Here is a 17,636-nt window from a genome sequence, read left to right as displayed (position 1 = left end):
AGAGGGAATGGAAAGCAACTGGTGAAGGGAATGTCACCTGGAGGTCACAAATCAGATCGTCTTAGGGTTTGGCGCCAACGTCTTATTTGTACTAAAAATCAAGTAGCCACTGAGTAGCCACTTGGTCCCTTTGACAGGGCAGCCCGATACCATGCCACCCCCGCCGGCAGCATGGCCAGGCCACTTCCTGGACCCCCACCCAGAAGGGACCTGGCCTTGCAGCCACTTCCCTGAGACTTACCCCTCATCACACCACACTCCCCACCTTTACTGTTCCGCTGCCCCAGGCAGATTGTCACCTGGTTCTCCGCATACACAAGGGTGAGAAAACGGAGTCCTTCTGGAATGCCATCACTGCTGCCCCACACTGGCAGCCATGGAGTGGATGCCGCTGGCTCACTGGACACTTCTATTTCTCCAGTCCACAGGATTCGGGAGGAACACCAACAGCCCACCATTCAGGGGACCCTCCCACGTGACTTGAAACCCCTAGGAGGCAGTTCTGGGGTGTTCGACAGCGGCTGGTAACCATTCTTGGGGCGAGGATTGAGGACGGGAGGCCGGCAGGGATGGAGCTGGACCTGGTGGTCACTAAGGGCCCTGCAGTGCTGAGGCCCAAAGCCCACGAAGGCGCACTCGGCCCCTCACCTCATCGCCAGCATTGCTGTTGCCTCGAGCTTCTGCAAGGAGAGAGTAGGTGCAGCTCACTGGAAAAGAAAGAAGTCCTCTGCTGATTCCACATTTACTAAGCAACTACTGTGTCTCAGACGCCTGCCTTACAGAAACCAGTAAGACACAGGCCTTGCCTTCCAGGAACTCAGAGCCGAGAGGGGGCCAGATTCTCAGCAGCCAGTAGTTACAACCCTGGGAGATAAGCGCCCAGGGAAGGAAGGTGGGTGAGAAGGTACGGGGTGCTACCAGAGCTGGGAGACCAGAGTGCCCGATGTTTGGGGGTGTGGAAGAGAAGAGATTGTTCAAGTTGTGCCTGGAAAGAGGACAAGAGTTTGCCAGAGCAGGAGGAGGCGGCATTCCAGGCCTGGGCAACCACAGGAGCCAAAGGGGGTGTGCTGGTAGCACACGTGTGTGCGCCCAGGGTGCAGGGAGTCTGCAGCACAGTGACCCAGAGTGGTGGGCGATGAGGGAGAGCGGGGGACACTGGAAGGAGCATCCCAAGGCCCCCAGGTGTTTGGGCTTAAGCAGGAGAGGACGCGGTGGGGTTTTCAGTCCAGGCTTGATGGGCCACTTGTGCAGTTCAATGGCGTGTGGAGGACCCTCTGCAGGAGGAAAGACAAGGGCGTCCCGGCCAGAGCGGAGCCTCGGGTAATAGCACTGGCCCCAGACCATGAGGCCTGAACTCAGAGAGTAGCAGTGGGGACAGGAAGAGGAGCATTTATGGTGACGGGGCATTTCAGAGGCAGGGACACAGGGCTTGGTCATCAAGTGAGAGCGAGGAAGGTGAAGGTAAGAGGACACGAGGAGCAAAGTGTGGAGGCACTGAGAGGGCTGAGCCCTACCTGAGAGGTAGAAGAGAGGAAACAGCTCTGACAGGGAAGCTGGCTTTGTTTGGGACTGGCTCTCAGCTCTGAGGGGCAGCAGGAAACAGTGGGGATTTTCCTCCTGGCCTGCAAAACAAAGGCAATCTGCTGGCAGTCCTGGGGGTGGTGGGGAGCTGGCAGGTAGGACAGCTCGGCTGGGCATCCTGTCCTGAGGTGCAGGACTCAGCCGAGAGGTCCTGCCCTCTCTCCACATCTGTGTTCCCGGGGTCCATTCTGAGGGTCGGCTTAGGTCACTGAGGAGACTGGGCCGCCACTTTGAGTCATGCTTATGGTGCAGTGCGGACTGGGCACCACATGCCACCGCAGTCTAAAGGGCACTGCTCAGCCCTAGCCCACCTGCCATGTAGTTCCCAGGGCCCAAAGCTACCTCGAGGCTCCATCCCCGCTCAGCTCGCTCCTCCTCCTCAGCTTCCCCCAGCTCCACCGTGCTCCCCCCGCAGCTAAACCCAGCTGCATCCTCCTCCTCCCCAATGATCGCCCCGCTCTGCACTGCTCCTACCTAGCTCTGCCACTCCAGCTCTTGCCTAGCTTCGCCTCCTCTTCCCGGAGCTCCGACTCCCCAGCTCTCCTACCCCATCTCTCTCACAGCTCCGCCCACAGCTCCTCCCAAGCTCTTTCTCACAGCCCCGCCTCCTCCTCCCGCGGCTCCTCCTCCCCAGCTTTCTCACAGATCATTCCCCAGCTACTCACCAAGCGCTTTCCCACAGATCAGCCCCTAGGTACGCGTCCGTCCGCGAGCTCTGCCTCCTTCCTGCATGTCTATGGCCAGGCTCACCCACCCCACCCCGTCCCTTCCTCTCGCCACCCTGCCCCGCAGTTACTTTTCCTCCGTCCTGTCACTCTCACAGCCGCCAGTCTGGAGCCCTGGACTTGGCCGGGTCGTCCCGCGCACCTCAGCCTCTGGCGAGTCCAAGAGCGTCTCCTAGCAACCGTGGCCAGCGTGCATATTAGCCTGTGTACGTCTGTGCGAGTGCTGGTCACTCACTGCCTGGCTGCTAGCCAGCTATGGGCGTGTCTGCTGTGGGCGTGTCTGCTGTGGGCGTGTCTGCTGTGGGCGTGCCTGCGAGGGGCGTGCCTGCTGGGGGAGTGCTCCGTACCCCCGTGTGCATTGCATATAGATGGGTAGCACCGCATACCAGAGGGTTTCCTTCCTTAATGGTGGGCTGCGTTGCGTATGGGCATGCTGCATTTTGAACCGCTGGGTTGTGACTCATAAGTAAGGGCACCCTGCGTTGCTTGCGGGCATGCTGAGTGCATATATACATGTGTACGTGCCTTTTGAAGGCACGCAAAAAAGGGGGCATATTTGAACACCATAGGCACCCGTCATCTGTCAGCAGTCCCAGGTCCCTGAGCAGAAAAGGCACAGCCAGGAAGCAGCCTGAATGCTCTATAGTCTCTCTACACCCTGCGTGGTCACCGCACCTAGGCATAGGAGGAGGTAGTTCTGGGGCTGTTGGAATCGCCAGGCCAAGGGGTGGCCGCAGCCCGGTTGGCTCAGCGCATCTGTGACTTGCATGGCAGGTGGGGTAAGGAGACTAGCCTCACCACAAGGGAAGCAGGATGTGCAGTGCTGCTGCCGGCCTGCTAGGCCCTTCCAAGGGACAGTGATTGTGATTGGGAGCGCTCGCAGGACGCCCGAGGGCACACTTTCCTCTCCCTACCTCCCGTCACTTGCCGCCATCCTTGTGTGTGTGCCTGTGACCTGCCACTGCCCATACAAACGCGAGTGTGTTGGTCCGCATGCACAGGTCCGCCCTCTCCTGCCCTCCCCACGGGACCCTTAGGCTGTGCTGGGCTGGGCTCAGCTGGTTGCCCCTGGCACACCTCCCAGTGGGACCTACTCAGGATCACATTGAGAGGAGCTGGATTGTAGGGTGCCCGAATCCATCCCATGTGACGATGTGAGGGGAGGTGACGTTTATCTCCTGTTGGACACGGGGTCTCCTGGGCTAGAAGAACACGACCCACTTAAGGGAAATGATTTTCTAGGCTTGGGGCGGGACAATCACGTGGTCCCTAAGCAGGCAGGGGACCAGAGAGCCACTGGCATGATCAGTAGAACCAAACCATGAGTGAGAGGCCACATGTGTTTCCCATCAGTGGGAAGGTCCTGGGTCCTGGTGGTCTTCAGTCCCTGCTGAGTAGAGGACTGACTGGTGCGTTAGGCGACATTGTTGTCTTGTCCCTAATGACCTGTCGTCTTTGTTCCTCTTGTCTGTGCAGATGCAGAAGCTGACACAGGTGGAAGAGCAGTTGTTCCTCAGGCCGCAAAGCAGGTACTCGGTGTGGTGAGGCAGGAGGGCACTTCCTGGTTTTCCATACAGTCACCTCAGTTCTCTCGAGGAATTCCATCCACACACTTCAGGTCTCCTTGTGATCGTGTGGTGCTGAGGATAAAAGGGCCAAGAACGTGGCTGGTGGGAACCAGGCAAAGCTGCAGTCCAGTCATCGACCCCAGTGGAAGAATTAGAAATGGCCAGGCTACAGGGGGCATCCAGCCTCCCTCATAAAGAATCCAAACCCCCAAACTAGGGTGACCCTTTGCTCCCCCATCAGGTGGGCAAAGGTTAAGCTCAGTGATGCTGCTCAGGGCTGCCAAGCTGGTGAGGAAGTGGCACCCTCGCCCGTGGTTGGTGCAGCATACGTGGGTGAGCCCCAGGGGAAGGCCGTTTGCTGACGTGTACCGGCATCGCAGGTGTGCACGCATGTGACCCAGGCCTCCTCCTAACGTATGTTCAGTCAGCGAGGGTTTGCGGTAATGTCCTTTATAGTGGCAGAAGGTGCAAAGCAGTGCGTGACTCTTCACCCGCAGGGGAAAGTCGGAACATTAGGGGCCAACTAGCAATGGGATACCATACAGTCTTCAAAAACTAGGATAGATGAAGCTGGACAGACATGAAGGCACGTGCTGGATGTGCTGTTAACGGCGAAACCATTCTGCAGCCTGTGGAGATACATGGGAAAGAGCTTACACCTCTGTAGTCGTTTGCTGGGGTGGTCGTATCAAAGTGACACAGCCCTGGTGGCTGAAACGATAAACAGGTGTTGTCTCACAGTTCCGGAGGTTGGAAGTCCGAGATTGAGACATTGACAGAGGATGTGTCTTCTGAGGGCTGAGAGAGAATCTGTTCCATCCCTGTCCCCAAGCTGCTGGTGGTTTGCTGCCAAGATTTGGCATCCCCTGGCTTGTAGATGTCAGCCTCCATTTTCACATCTCAGCCTTCTCTTCCATGCATGTGTGTCTCTCTAGGTTCCCCTTTATATTAGGACAGTAGTCATAGGACGAGGGTCCACCCCAATGAGCGCAGTGCAGCTTGATTACCTCTGGAAGGACCTTTTCATTCTGGGTAAGGTCACGGGAGCAAGGTCCTCGAGAGAGCAAGAGGGGTGGGGTCCAGAGCACAGGGGAGGGCGGCTCAGCCTGAGGAAGGGAAGGAAGGTGGAGGAGCTGGGCGCAGGGATGGGCAGGACGGTGGGTTGGGAAGCGAGTGAACAGCAGGCCACGTTCATCTTCCCGGGCCTTGTCTTCCTGAGTGGGTGGGTTTCCATCAACACAAGGACTGGGTGGGTTTCCATCAACACAAGGACATAGCTGAGGTGAGATTTACATCCTTGCAGATGGGAGGATGGAAGCAAACCAGAGTGGGGGGACTCATGGATGGAGTAGAGAGTCCACGCCCCATGATGGTGATGATGACGTGATGGGTAGCCACCAGGTGTGACTGTCCTGTTAGGGGCCAGGTACTCACAGCCACGTGAACTCTGAGGCTCTGCCAGCTGCTGTGACTGGACTGACATTCGGCCCCGGGGCCCTGCTCGTCGCACTGCACAGCTCTGTCCTCCAGCAAGGAGGAGGGCCTCCCCAAGTACAAGGAAAGAAGGCAAGGACAGGGGGTGATGCAGTCAGGGCCCCTGTGATCATGGGCCATCACTTCATCCCTCGGTGCCGCCTTCTCAAGTGAAGAGTGAGGTGACAGTGGAGCTGCCCCTATGAAGTTATTTGCTGACTGAATTCTTGCAGGTCTGGATCATGCCCATCCCAGGTTCTAGCATGGAGACAGTGCATGTGTACCAGGGCCAGTTGTCCTGCTCCCCTTATTCGTTTCTCTGGGCTCGGGTCGGGGCTGGGGGTATCTGCTGACAGTGGACAGCAGTGGTATGGGAAGGGGATGGAGGAGGGTGGCACCCAAAGGGGCCGGGGGGAAACAAGGAGTTAGATCCCAAGGGTTTGTGCTCAAGAGCCCTGGGGGAGGTACCAGGGAGCTCAGGGACCTGCAGTGCCTTGAGGTGGCAGGGCCACGGAGCTGAGTGTTGGGGTGGTGGGGGAGGGAGAAGAAGCAAAAGCCCAGGATGGTCCCTGTCTGTGCTGGGAGGGGCTAGAACCTGCCCACTGGGTATGAAGCCAAGGGCCCCTCCCTCCCTGCGTCCCTCCTCTGTGCTCCACCTGGGCTCAGGGACCTCCTCTGCAGAACTGACCACACGCTGTGCTGAATGTCTTTCTGTAGCTGTCCCTACCCTGGTCCTTGAGCTCCCCAAAGACTCCATCTGATGGATGAGGCATCCCAGTGACCAGCCCCTTCCTTTGGGCCTGTCAGCCAACTGCCTGGTGATAGAAGAAGGAGCCAGCACTCTCTGCTTCCCCTCCCCAGAGTCAGGGGTTTCAGGGCCCTGAGCTCGGAAGGCTGGTGCCTGATGCTTACTGGCTTTTGTGCTTGTGTTTCCGCAGGCCGCCTGAGCCCCACGGGTCTCCGGGAAGATGAAGTTCTGCTGCCTCTCCTTCCGGCAGCCTTATGCAGGTTTTGTCTTAAATGGGGTCAAGACCTTGGAGACCCTTTGGCGTCCCCTGCTGAGGAGCCACCGGCACTGTACCCTGGCCATCCACATTGCTCGCAGGGATTGGGAAGACGCCTCCTGGAGGGAGCTGCTGCTGGAGAGGCTGGGCAGGACCCCCGCTCAGATCCAGGCCTTGCTTCAGGAAGGGGAGAAGTATGGCCGTGGAGTGATAGCCGGCAAGTGACGGTGCCCTGAGCTGCTCAGACACCTGCAAGGGACCCCAAGGCCTTGCTCAGGAGTTTGCGGCTTGTTTGCTTTTGAACCTTTTGGGGTGGGGCTGTGGTGTGTTTAAGCAGCACAGCTTCAAAAGGGGCAGCAAGGCGCCCTGGGCTGGGGGGTGGTGATCCGAGTTTCCCCGACTTGTGGTGACTCCCTTGTCCACTCGGCCTCAGTTCCCGTTGATGACCTGAGAGGCAGCGAGAGGTCCATGTCTGCATGTGTGTGCGTGTGTGTGTACACGCACATGTGTGTGTGCATGTGACAGATGAGGGGAGGCTGCACAGCACTCACAGAGGGCCCGCTGGCCTCCAGACTAAGGCTGCCAGCCTGACCGCACTCAGCGGCCCCACTCCCACTGCCCACCTCATCCCACCCCTCACTGGTTGAGGTCCCACATCAGCTCCTTTCACCTGATGGCCTGTGGGTTCCCCGCAGCAGCCGAGGCCCTTCTTACCTGTACCTGCGGCTGGCTGCAGTCTGGCTGGCACCTGCCCAGGACCAGGTGGGGTTGTTGAGGACAGGCTCTCTTCTCTTCATGGCTCTGCTCAGCCTCACCCAGAATTCCCAGAACAGAGTTTGGCACGTTGGAAGTGCTCAGAGGGCCCTAGTTCACTCCATGTGCATTGGGTGACACCAGCTTAGTCTCTCGTGGTTGTCACTTTGAATAACCGTGTTCTCTCACAGGTGGGCCTTAGTTTACAGAAGGAAACACAGCTGTATGCTTCTGTCTTGCTGCACAGGGCTCGTTGACGTTGGGGAAACTTTGCAGTGCCCAGAAAACTTGGCTCCAGATGAGGTCGTGGAAAATCAAGCTCTACTGACCAACCTGAGGCAGAAGTACCTGACTGCACTTTCAAACCCCAGGTGGTTGCTGGAGCCCATACCCAGGAAAGGCGGAAAGGATATCTTCCAGGTAGACATCCCAGAGCACCTGATCCCCTTGGGGCAAGAGGCCTGACGGAGGCGGCTCTTCAGAGAACGGGCACTGAGGAAACAGCTGAATCATGACCGTCCACTCACCATCGAGCTGCGGATGGACATACAGATCGGGTTCAATCTCAATTGGCCGCGCTACGGGGAGCACTAACCACCACGTGCTGTTCGTGTACACAGATTTCTCCACTCAGATGCAGGGGACCTTCTTATGGGGTGCCCTTCTGGGCTCATTGACAGTGTCGAGGACTTTGAACTTTAGGAAACAGGGAAAGCTGCTGCCAGTAAATGTCTTGGCGTTGCCACTCATTTTGGTCCTGCTGATTCCTGGGTTGTACAAAGAAATATGTGTTAAGAGAACTGGTTAGTACTCGGGGCTCCCTTACACGTTTTCCCCTCTCTGCTCTGGTCGTACTCCCAGGATGTTTCAGCAGCACCCAGGGAGCGTTGTGGGAGGGCTGGGAGTGGGCGCTGAATGACTGCCTGCCAGAGGGTGACCAGCCAGGGATGGACCGTTCACCGGGAAGAGGCCATCAGACTTGGAGACGGAGCACCTGTCTGTCCCAGCAAGTGACTCTTGCTCTGTTGTAAAAGTGTCCCTGTCTCATGAAGCCATGTGGTAGACATGTCACCCAGCTACGTCATGACCAAAGAAGGATCTGAAATACAGCTCTGATGAAAAAGTAATGACCAGTGTTGTTTGTTTTGTGGACAATCTTTTATTTGTTTGGGGTCAATTCTTGGCAAAGTGATTCGTGGTTACTAGCTGTGAGGATTGTGGGCTCTTCCCCCAGGCGATGATTGGAACCTCCCGTCTTCTGAGCCAGACTGTGGTGGTCATGCACCCCCTTGGCAGATGGCTTGGCCCTGGTTTTAGGGGCTTCTTTGGAAGGCCCCTGGAACTTGGGCTAGAGTCGCTCAGCTGCTGATCAGAAACTCCCTGGCGTCATAGGGGTCCCATGAGGAAAGACACTCCTTTTTCTAGATGCATGAATAATATAGGGGGATTCCCCCAGGTCAGGAGCCAGGCTGTTCTGGGTCCTGAGCAGCAGGTGAGGCTCAGCGGACCAGGTGCTCCAGGGCTTGCCTAAGGGCATCCCCAGCAGATCCTCAGCTGAGTTTGGGAAAGTGCTGCTGCTTCAAAGGAACGAGGACAATGGGGACCAAAGCCTGTCTTGGCCAGGATTCCCAGCCTCCTGGGTCTCATCTGATGAGGTGTGTGTAGCATGGGAACAAAGAACAGACTCACAATTCTCATTGGATTGTTTATTGACTGACACGGAGTTTTGCTTTTCTTTATTAAAGCTGAAAATCATCCACGGTTACACAGTGGTGATTTGATCTGTCACCAGTGGCTTGTGAGCTTAGGGAATTGGACTGTCCTTGACATGCTCGCAGAGTGCACACTTGTAATCTGAGTCGCCCTCCTCTTCCTCGTCCTCCTCAGGGGCCTCGCGCGGGGCCTTGACTGAAAGGGCAGCCAGCAGGAAGAAATAACAGCTGTTATACAAAGACATCACCGAACTATGACCTGGGGGGGGGGTGGGCAGTTCCCCGGTACCATCCCTTACGGCAGTAGCCGTGGGTGCAAACATGATGTTACTGGATGTGCCCTCCCCTCTTGGGCCACCTGGCTCACTTGAGGAAGGGTCTTCCATGTCACGTCCAGCTATATTGCCCATAAACCAGGTATCAGGCAATATGAATGACCGGGTGCCACTGGGTCCCCGAGCATTTGGGCCTTCTTTCTGGGCCCTTTTGTCAGCTTCGTTGGTGCGTTTCTTGAGTTGGATTCTTTGGGAGCGTCGTGTAGGGGGTTCCTCCTTCTTTCTCTTTGGAGGTGTTACGCTCGTCCCTGGGCAGGTTATAATCATCAGATTACATTTTCTCTTGATGTTCTCGACGAGCAGAGGCTTGTGTCTCTGAAAGTTGCAGTGGCGGTAGATCTGAAACAAAATTAATCATGTTAGTCATTCTGGGAGAAAATATATCTATTTGACATTAATTGGCCCCTCAGGGTCTTCAGTCATCTCATCAGGTTATCTCTAAGGGGTTATAGTTTCATAGGAAAACCTAGACTTTCTCATCTTTCGGTAGATATTGTCTCCTGTGAAAAAGAGTTATCCTTGGAAATGAAACCCTTTCAGGATAGCGCTCTTCTCGGATAGCATTGTTCCCTGTTACCCGTACTAAGAACGCGTTCGGGTAACAGAGAACATGGGGAATGGGAGGATTTCTACTTTACCATCATTGTGTTGTTCCCTGGAGAGCAACCCGAAGGGTCGTTTGGGCGTATTTTGCTGAATCCATAGAGATTCAGCAGCCGGATGAAGGTCTTCAAGCTGTCTGTTTCAAAGATTCTTTCTGCGCCCTTCCGGTTAAGAACCTCCGTCTGAAAGAGATCTTTATCGATGATCACGGCGTCTCCATCGTCATTCCAGCACACGGAGGTGAAGGTGTCGTCTTCCACTAACATCCAGAGCTTTCTAGGGAAGGAGAGCCCAAGAATGGTCCTGTTTCCTTCCACATCGGCAGCACCTTCGTTTGGGTCCTGCGGTTGTGGGCTGCCTTGGGGACCTGGACCTTGGCTCACAGCGTTTTCGCCACGGGTCCCCAGAATCTCCCTGGGATCCATATTTGGATCCAGGGATGAGACAGTTGGGACACCTGTCGCTGGCTCTCCTTCCCCTGAAGGGGCCAGCATGACTTCTTCAGTCTCATTGGTACTTGGACTAGCCATGGAGCCAGTCTAGATCAGGAGCTTTTGCCACCTGGGATACTCGGTCACAAATGCCGTTGGTCACAGCAAGGATGCCCAATAAATAGGTTCCCAAAATTCTATTGGCTCGGTCGTGGGGCAACCAGCTGCTTACGTCACAGTCCACTTAGTTTGTCACAGAATGTCATGAAGGCTGGTCTGGAGAGGGGACCCTGGCCAAGTGTGGGGGAGGAGATGGGGTCAGGACCCCAGCTTCTCTCTTTTCCAAAAGTACTGCAAAGCAGGGTTCAGGCTCAGGTACTACTATCTGCGGCCAGGCACATGGTTTCATGTTGCTAGGCAGCGGATGGCTGGAGAAGCCATGACTCTTTCCGCCACTCCCACTCCTACAGATGGGGGAGGCCTGTTGTCGGTCTCTTCAACTGCTCCAGGGCCAGGCCCTGGTTAGTCCCAGCTTGGCTACCCCCAGGACTGCCGGGGTCGGGGGGGCCCCCGGGGAACTGTCCTTCCCTGAAGGTGGTGGTTGGCCCAGTCTCAGTTGGTAGCGCCCCTCTCATACCCCCCTCTGCCTGCTTTGGTCTCTTCTGCCTCCTCCTGCTGGGTGGTCAGTCTTGCTCAGAGGGGCCCAAACAAAGCCTCCTGTGTTTCTTGCCCCTGGTCAAGTTGTCCCCGGAGCAGGGCTCTGCTCCAACATGGTAGAAGCACTCCTCTGGTTCGTCAAACTCAGTGTTACCCCCAAACAGCTCAGACATGGTATGACCCACGGCATCTGCCTCCTCCTGCTGGGTGGTCAGTCTTGCTCAGAGGGGCCCAAACAAAGCCTCCTGTGTTTCTTGCCCCTGGTCAAGTTGTCCCCGGAGCAGGGCTCTGCTCCAACATGGTAGAAGCATTCCTCTGGTTCGTCAAACTCAGTGTTACCCCCAAACAGCTCAGACATGGTATGACCCACGGCAACAGCATGCCGGTGGACAGCCCCACCTTCCGCTGCGGGGGGGGGGGGGTCCCCTCTTGAGCTGTGCTTGCCCCCAAATCTCATCCCTTTCCAGATCACAGCAGGATTGGCTTTGGTTTCGTGTCTTCCTCATAGGATCTCTTCTCTTTACCCAAGTTGGGCTCATTTTGGGACACCTGTGTTTGCCCTTCTCAAATCACACCCCCCCCCAGGCCCTGAGGTTCAGCCTCCCCACGAGCCTCCTCTAGGCCCCATTTCCTTTCCTCACTGAGGTGCTTTGGCTTTTGCTCTCCCAGATTTCTGGCCTCCCACTTCCAAAGTGGGTCTGCTTTGGTACTTCCCCTTTTAATGACTGAGTCGGGGACCTGGCCTACATTCAGCTCTGTTGAAACAAAGCACTTACTGACACGCTCATGCCTGCCCTGTTCTTGCCCAAAGGCCACCCCCAGCCCCCAACTGCAGGGACAGGCAGCAGAGGAGAAACTTACCTATCTGGTGATGTCTCATTTTGTACTTGTCCAAAGCTAAGGGGACTCTAGAAAGTGAATCCTTCGAGGCTAAGAATGGTACCGGCCCATTGGGTGAAAAGGGCTTTTCCGCAGGGACCACGTCCCATCGTCATTAACAGCCAGTCCCCACCACACCCCCTCCTTGTGGGCCCGGAGACCTGATCTCTAGGGATTTCTTCTAGTTTCTACAGTACCTGCCAAACCACCTCTCGGGACATCCCCGACCCCCCCCACCCCCACCCCCCCCCCACTCCCGCAGCCACCACCCAGTGGAGTTGTGGCAGTAAAGTCAGTCTCAAACACTCTGTCTGGAGTAAACTCTTTGTATTAGAAACAGAACAAGTCTCCAGAGGAGTTTTGTGCGGGACTAGCCGGGTTGGTGGCAGTTGGCAGCAAGGACTGACTGATTGCCTGTTTCCTCATGTCTGTCCTTGTTCTCGCACCTGTATTCATGGAGCCGTCGGAGAAAGGCACCGCCTTTTACTCTACCCCTCTCTATGAGACCCAGGTGTCAATTCTTTGGGGTATATACCCAGAAGCTGGATTGCTGGATCATATGCCAATTGTTTTTAGCTTTTTCTCAGGAGCCACCATACTATTTTCAACAGCGGCTATATCATTTTACATTCCCGCCAACCGTGTGCAAAGGTTCTAATTTCTCCACATCTTTCTCAACACTTGAGATTTTCTTTTTTTTTTTTATGGTAGCCATCCTAAGGGGATGAGGTAATATCTCATTGTGGTTTTAATTTCCATTTCCCTAATGATTAGTGATGTTGAGCATCTTTTCATTTGCTAATTGGCCATGTGTGTATCTTCTTTGGAGAAATGTCTGTTCAATTCCTTTGCCCTTTGTGAATAGGGTTGTTTGTCTGTCTTGCAGAAGTGAGGTAGGTCTATGAGTGCTGTCATGGGAATATCCGGCATCCATCTCATTAAGTGGCAAAGGCATCTGACTGATCAACATGTACATCATGGATAATGCCACGTATGTGTATTTCATAGCACATCTGTGTATGAAAAATCCTAGAATAAGTTTAGCAATCCTACACAGCGATCCTTGTGGTGACCTCTGAGGAGGGGCCTGAATTGAGCAGGAATTTTGTAAAGCGAGAAATTGTGATGAAGCTGTATTTTTAGAGGTATTTTTTTTGCAACAAGAATGTATGCACTGTATGGAATACACACTAAATGCAATATATCGTAATCTTTATATTACATATTTATGTAAACCTAATAATAGAAACAGTAGAATAGAATAAATTCTGATGCGGTTTGTCAGGGGCCCTCTGCTGTAGGTGACCCAAGGGTCCAGGCTGCGTCCATCTTGTGGTTCCCCCATCTCAACACACAGTTGCTATGTTTGCTGGTGAACCGAGGCAGAGAGCATTGAATTGGCCTACTGGCTCTCACATGCTTGTATGTCACAAACAATGCTCTGCTCTTGTCTCAATGGCAATGGTCGTCACATGCACTTCAACTCCAAGTGGACTGGTAACGTAGTGTCCCCTGTGTCCAGGAAGGAGAGCAAGACAAGATACGGACGGGCGTTGAAGTCCGTCCCCGCCACACACCGTTACATTGTAGGAGCTCAACAAAAAGCAACCGTTATCATTTTCATTGCTCGGAGGAGTTCCTCTGGTCAGCTGTGCCTGGAAATTCTCTGAATGCTTAAGTGCCTGCTACGTGACCGATGCCTTCAAATACAGAACTCCATGTTATTCTAAGAGGATCAGGGAAATCTCAGCCAGGAGGCTTTTGCCTTCTCCACTCAATGGCACCTTCCTGCCCTTCCCTTTGCAATACGGCCTATAATGTCAGTAGGCTAAGAATTTTCTCCTTCTTTTGGTTGCATGGGTCAAATTTTAACCTGTGAGTCTCTGCTACCCTCCATGTGACTGAACTTGAACACGTGCACGTGTGCCATCAGGCTCACTGAAAGTCAGGACTTTCCTGTGGGGCAGATATCAGAGAGGACACAGGTGGAGGATGGCTAATTCTTTTTTCTTTTAAGTTTGACCTCACATGTTCACCAAGGAACCATTTCGCATCTCTTAACAGCATTCCAGGTTTGTTTGTTTTTCAGAGGAACTTGGTTTTACTCCATGTTTGCTCCTCATCTAACATTTATGATGAGGCGTTAATTTCTGACCACCTAAAGAAGCTCTTTCATCTGGGTATGTATTCAACTCCAAGCTTCAAATAAGAAGCCCATTGAAGTCCTACTGCAAACACCAGGGTGGCTTCAAAAGTCCTGTGTGTAGTCAGGGTTATGTCTCAGGGCCCAGCAGACGATAAGCACAATCGGGCTCCACTCACAGCCCACTGGGAAAACAGAGTGTGTTGAAGACCCCCAGGGCGGGATGACCAGGGATCTACACAGGCTGGTCCAACGTCACACTTTCCACTCAGAGGCTGTGCCTATCACACCGGAGCCACGGTGAGCTCTGGGAGAGCAGGGGACTTGTGCAGGAAATAGGAGTGCTCTCAGTCAGGACGAGGGCAGCAGATTCTGTGCTGCCTTCAGAGGAGGCAGCAGTGAGCAGCAGGTCAGCAGGCCTGGTTCAGGAGGTGGACAGGAAGGCACACAGGGGAAGCCCAGGGGAAGGGTGCTGGCATGTGGGAAAGTGCGGGCACTGGGCAGAAATGCCAGCACCTGGCAGAGTTAGCCCTCAACAAACCTCACACAACCCCCAACTTGTGTTTGATCCTCACTGTCACCTTCCTTCCTTAGGCCTGCTTTTACGACCTGGGCCTCAGGGTCCTACTGTGTCGTCTGAGAGAAGTCATACATAGTACTGGGAAAAGAAATGAACTGTGAGGTAGAAGGTCGGCCACAGGCTGGGATGGGTGGGAACAGCATAGACTCTAGATGAATTCAGGCCAGGGGTCTGTCTCCGACCTGTCACTTACTAGTCACATGACCTTGAGAAAATTACCAGGCCTGTGAGCGTCAGGTTCTTCATCTGTGAAGTAAGTGGGTCTGATGAGGCCTGTCCTGTAGGACTGCAGGAGAGTATGGAGCGTTTGTAAAGCGACTCGCACAGGGCCTGGTGTACATTGCAGCGTTGGTGAGTGGCAGTGATGTCTAGTATTATATCACTCCCACGCCCTACTGCTCTCTACTCTGGAAAATTTGGTTTTTGTTTGGTTGTTTCTCAGACCTCAGAGATTATGCAATGCTCATTTATACAGAATATTAAATTACCCAAAAATACTGCTTCACAAATAAAACTCAGGACAATTTCCCTCCTAGAGGACCTATTATTTAATTTGAGTGTAGGGGAGTCTTTCCCAGCAGGATACAACTCAAAGCTCCTAGAATTTGAGTCAAAGACCAACCTTTTCCCTCCCACCGAGCTGTTCTTACCTCCAAAGCATCATTTTCCTTCATGCACCCTCACCAACATCTAGCCCTTGCTTAGAGTTGTACAAATTACACACAAGATAATGTAATTAAAATATCCTCTTTAATGCATTGTGGCTGGTGTTCCATGGCCAGGGGAAAGACTGTCAGTCTAGAGGCTTCCGGGCATCACTTCAAAGGAGCATGACTGTATTTCTGCAGAAATCCGTGCAGGTGATGGGTGTGAAACATCTAGTTTGTACCCTGTATTCACCTGCACTGGAACAAGCGTGTGGGACCCCTTCCCTATATGCCCCAGGTGGGGATTGCTCTCTGGTTCATCCACTATCCCCCAAATGACTGCTAAGTGCAGTTTTCCTTTCCAGGTTTTCCTCTCACGCCCAAGACACACCAGCTGCCCACTCTGGCCGCTGCCACCACCAGCTTCATCACAATCGTCTCCCCCAGAGGGAACCAGTTTCCCAAAGCCCCAAATGGCCCTGGCTCGGGCCTTTTACACTGGAGTGCTCTCCCCTGGAGGCCCACCGCTTCTCCCCTTCTTTCACTTATTCTCTAGGACTGAGGGGACCCCCTCACCACCTTCCTCATAGGACTAGGGCTCCCACACGATCATTCTATGTGTGGGTGTGTCCTGCTGATCCTAGTGTCCCCGCTACTAACACAGGGCCTTCCAGAGGACAGAGGCTCAGCGAACCTCAGGGGATAGAAATGAGCCACTGAGTGGGGGTCGTCCTTATTCAGATGAATTCTCTCTAATTTTCGTGGATGAACCAAGCACATCAAGGTATGAATAGATAATTTATTTCACAGAACAAATGAGAAGAGATAACAAGCAGAACTGACAGCCTTTTACTTTTATTTCTCTATTTCTTAACCCACAGATTGTACTGCTAAGGTCTTTCACATTTCCAAGGAAATCCTGCTCCAATGCCATGGGATCTAGTTTGGGATCACAGAGTAGGATGGAAGGGGTCCCAATTTCCAATTTGTGTTACACAATAGCACAACTCTTACTTTCAAACTGCTTAGCACAGTGCACGTATGGTCAAAATTATTCACAAACTTAGATGCTGAACCTTATTAAAACTTGTATTAAAAAAGAACAACATTTGAGAAATCCCTAAAGGAAAATAGATCAATTTCTATGTCATCACAGGAGCCAAAAATGTCACACGCATGTTCCCCAACTTGCCCTGGCCCTCACTACCTAGAACACTGAGGACTCTCTACTCAAACACAGAGTGAACAATAGGCCTCACTTCGTGCCCAGCAGGAGAAGCTACTGGACGTGGGCCTGAAATGTGCCTGGATGCAAGTGTGGCTCAGGCCCTCTCTTCCTCATCACTCTCATCCTCTTCAGACTGGAATGGGATGGGCCTGGTATCCATGCTACTGACCCTGAACAAAAACTGAAGGACTTTTAACTTGGTAGTTTCAGCGTAGGCCCTGGGACCCCACAAGAACTCATAACGAGCAGGATCACTGTTGGCCACCTGCCGATACTCCACATATTGTTCCTGTACCCACACCTTGGTGATCAGCTCCCTGGGCTCCCCATAGATGGAATGCTCCACCCCATCATGCACCTGTATATCATTCAGTGCTTCCCACACTTTCTCCTCAGGGACACTGTCGCCCTCCATGAGGATCACAAAGAGGAGCATGACCAGCAGGCCGTTCTTGGGCATACGGCGCCCATCACTCCCCATCCCATCATAGGTGAGCCCCAGCGAGTTGACCAAGACATAGGAATGGTCGCTGGGGTCCACTTCCTTCACATCAATGCCAAAGACCCTCTGCATGCACAGCGAAGCTTGGCGGAGGATCTCAGTGAAGTCGTCCTCGTACTCTTTGATGACGCTGCTCAGCATTTCGGCCTTTGTGGTCAGCTCCTTTGCACGGTACTTCTGGAGCAGGAACTTCACCAACTCGGACATCTTCAAATTCACTGCCCGTCTGAGAGAGGACTCGGATTCATCCAGGTCCTCCATGGTGCTTTGCTGCTCCTCAACTTGGCTGCTGGAGCCCGCTCCCTGGATTTCGCTCAATGGAAGTGCCTCCGTGGCCTCAGGGGAGGGACAGGCGCCTGGTGGGTTCTGAGGAAGACTAGGTACCACAGCAGCAGCCACCTCCTCTGGACTGTCTGGGAATACAACAGAGGGGGAAGAAGATGAGGAGGAGGAAACTGATAGGACATCCTCTTCCATAGCCCAGAAGACTTCCGCCTCCAACAGGTCCTGGTACTGTCTTGGCTCCTGATGGTCTTCCCCAAGCTTGCGTAGCTCATTCATCTGACGGTGAGGCATGATGAGTCCTGTCAGGAGGCAACAAGAGTGTGGGCGATGGGGACCCACACCTGGGGAGAGAGGGAGAGTGAGTGACCTCAGCTGAGAAATGCTCTAGGCGGCTCTGACCAAGGCAACTTACAAAGTCTCCTCTTTAGGGGTGCTCTCAGGCCTCACGGGGTCTCTCCTTTGGGGTGTCCTCTCCTCTAAGAACCTGAAGGAGCAAGACAGATGGTACCTCACGGTGCAGCTGACACAGC

At 53.9% G+C, this 17,636-nt stretch overlaps 3 protein-coding genes and 1 long non-coding RNA gene across 6 annotated transcripts; 1 reads left to right on the top strand and 3 right to left on the bottom strand.

Annotated features, from left to right (window-relative positions):
• Positions 1–304: 304 nt before the first annotated feature.
• LOC117028534 (uncharacterized) lies at positions 305–2,507 on the bottom strand. Its single transcript, XR_004424135.1, has 3 exons — positions 2,378–2,507; positions 1,515–1,622; positions 305–707 (listed from the first exon to the last, which is right to left on the bottom strand). It is a non-coding gene; the product is annotated as an uncharacterized LOC117028534 (long non-coding RNA).
• A 712-nt stretch (positions 2,508–3,219) lies between these two features.
• LOC117023568 (protein CXorf40A) lies at positions 3,220–7,777 on the top strand. 3 transcript variants are annotated; one of them, XM_033108556.1, is made up of 6 exons: positions 3,220–3,307; positions 3,783–3,835; positions 4,810–4,906; positions 5,178–5,440; positions 6,286–6,568; positions 7,352–7,777. In XM_033108556.1, exons 5-6 carry the CDS (start codon positions 6,316–6,318, stop codon positions 7,567–7,569), a joined length of 471 nt encoding a protein of 156 aa, XP_032964447.1. In that variant the 5' UTR covers positions 3,220–3,307; positions 3,783–3,835; positions 4,810–4,906; positions 5,178–5,440; positions 6,286–6,315; the 3' UTR covers positions 7,570–7,777. The 3 variants fall into 3 exon arrangements, with proteins under 3 accessions (XP_032964447.1, XP_032964617.1, XP_032964535.1); XM_033108644.1 differs by lacking the exons at positions 3,220–3,307; positions 4,810–4,906 and having other exon boundaries at positions 3,775–3,835; XM_033108726.1 differs by lacking the exons at positions 3,220–3,307; positions 4,810–4,906; positions 5,178–5,440 and having other exon boundaries at positions 3,757–3,835.
• A 1,560-nt stretch (positions 7,778–9,337) lies between these two features.
• LOC117025662 (heat shock transcription factor, X-linked member 3-like) lies at positions 9,338–10,284 on the bottom strand (the record flags this gene model as incomplete). Its single annotated transcript, XM_033111660.1, has 2 exons — positions 9,790–10,284; positions 9,338–9,490 (listed from the first exon to the last, which is right to left on the bottom strand). Coding segments are annotated over exons 1-2 (648 nt in total), but the record flags the coding sequence as incomplete, so codon positions are not given.
• Positions 10,285–16,413: 6,129 nt separating this feature from the next.
• Positions 16,414–17,397, bottom strand: LOC117025654 (melanoma-associated antigen 10-like). Its single transcript, XM_033111650.1, has one exon. It carries the CDS (start codon positions 17,395–17,397, stop codon positions 16,414–16,416), a length of 984 nt encoding a protein of 327 aa, XP_032967541.1.
• Positions 17,398–17,636: the final 239 nt, after the last annotated feature.

Source organism: Rhinolophus ferrumequinum, chromosome X, assembly GCF_004115265.2.
Source record: "Rhinolophus ferrumequinum isolate MPI-CBG mRhiFer1 chromosome X, mRhiFer1_v1.p, whole genome shotgun sequence".
Classification (NCBI taxonomy): Eukaryota; Metazoa; Chordata; class Mammalia; order Chiroptera; family Rhinolophidae; genus Rhinolophus; species Rhinolophus ferrumequinum.
This window is presented reverse-complemented; position numbering and strand designations above follow the sequence as displayed.

What these genes read in the sequence shown, in the direction of transcription:
- LOC117023568 (XM_033108556.1), top strand. Translation starts at nt 6,316, where the DNA reads ATGAAGTTCTGCTGCCTCTCCTTCCGGCAGCCTTATGCAGGTTTTGTC. An exon ending in TGGCCGTGGAGTGATAGCCG is followed by an intron (nt 6,569 to 7,351) that starts GCAAGTGACGGT and finishes CTTGCTGCACAG; the next exon opens with GGCTCGTTGACGTTGGGGAA.
- LOC117025654 (XM_033111650.1), bottom strand. Translation starts at nt 17,397, where the DNA reads ATGCCTCACCGTCAGATGAATGAGCTACGCAAGCTTGGGGAAGACCAT.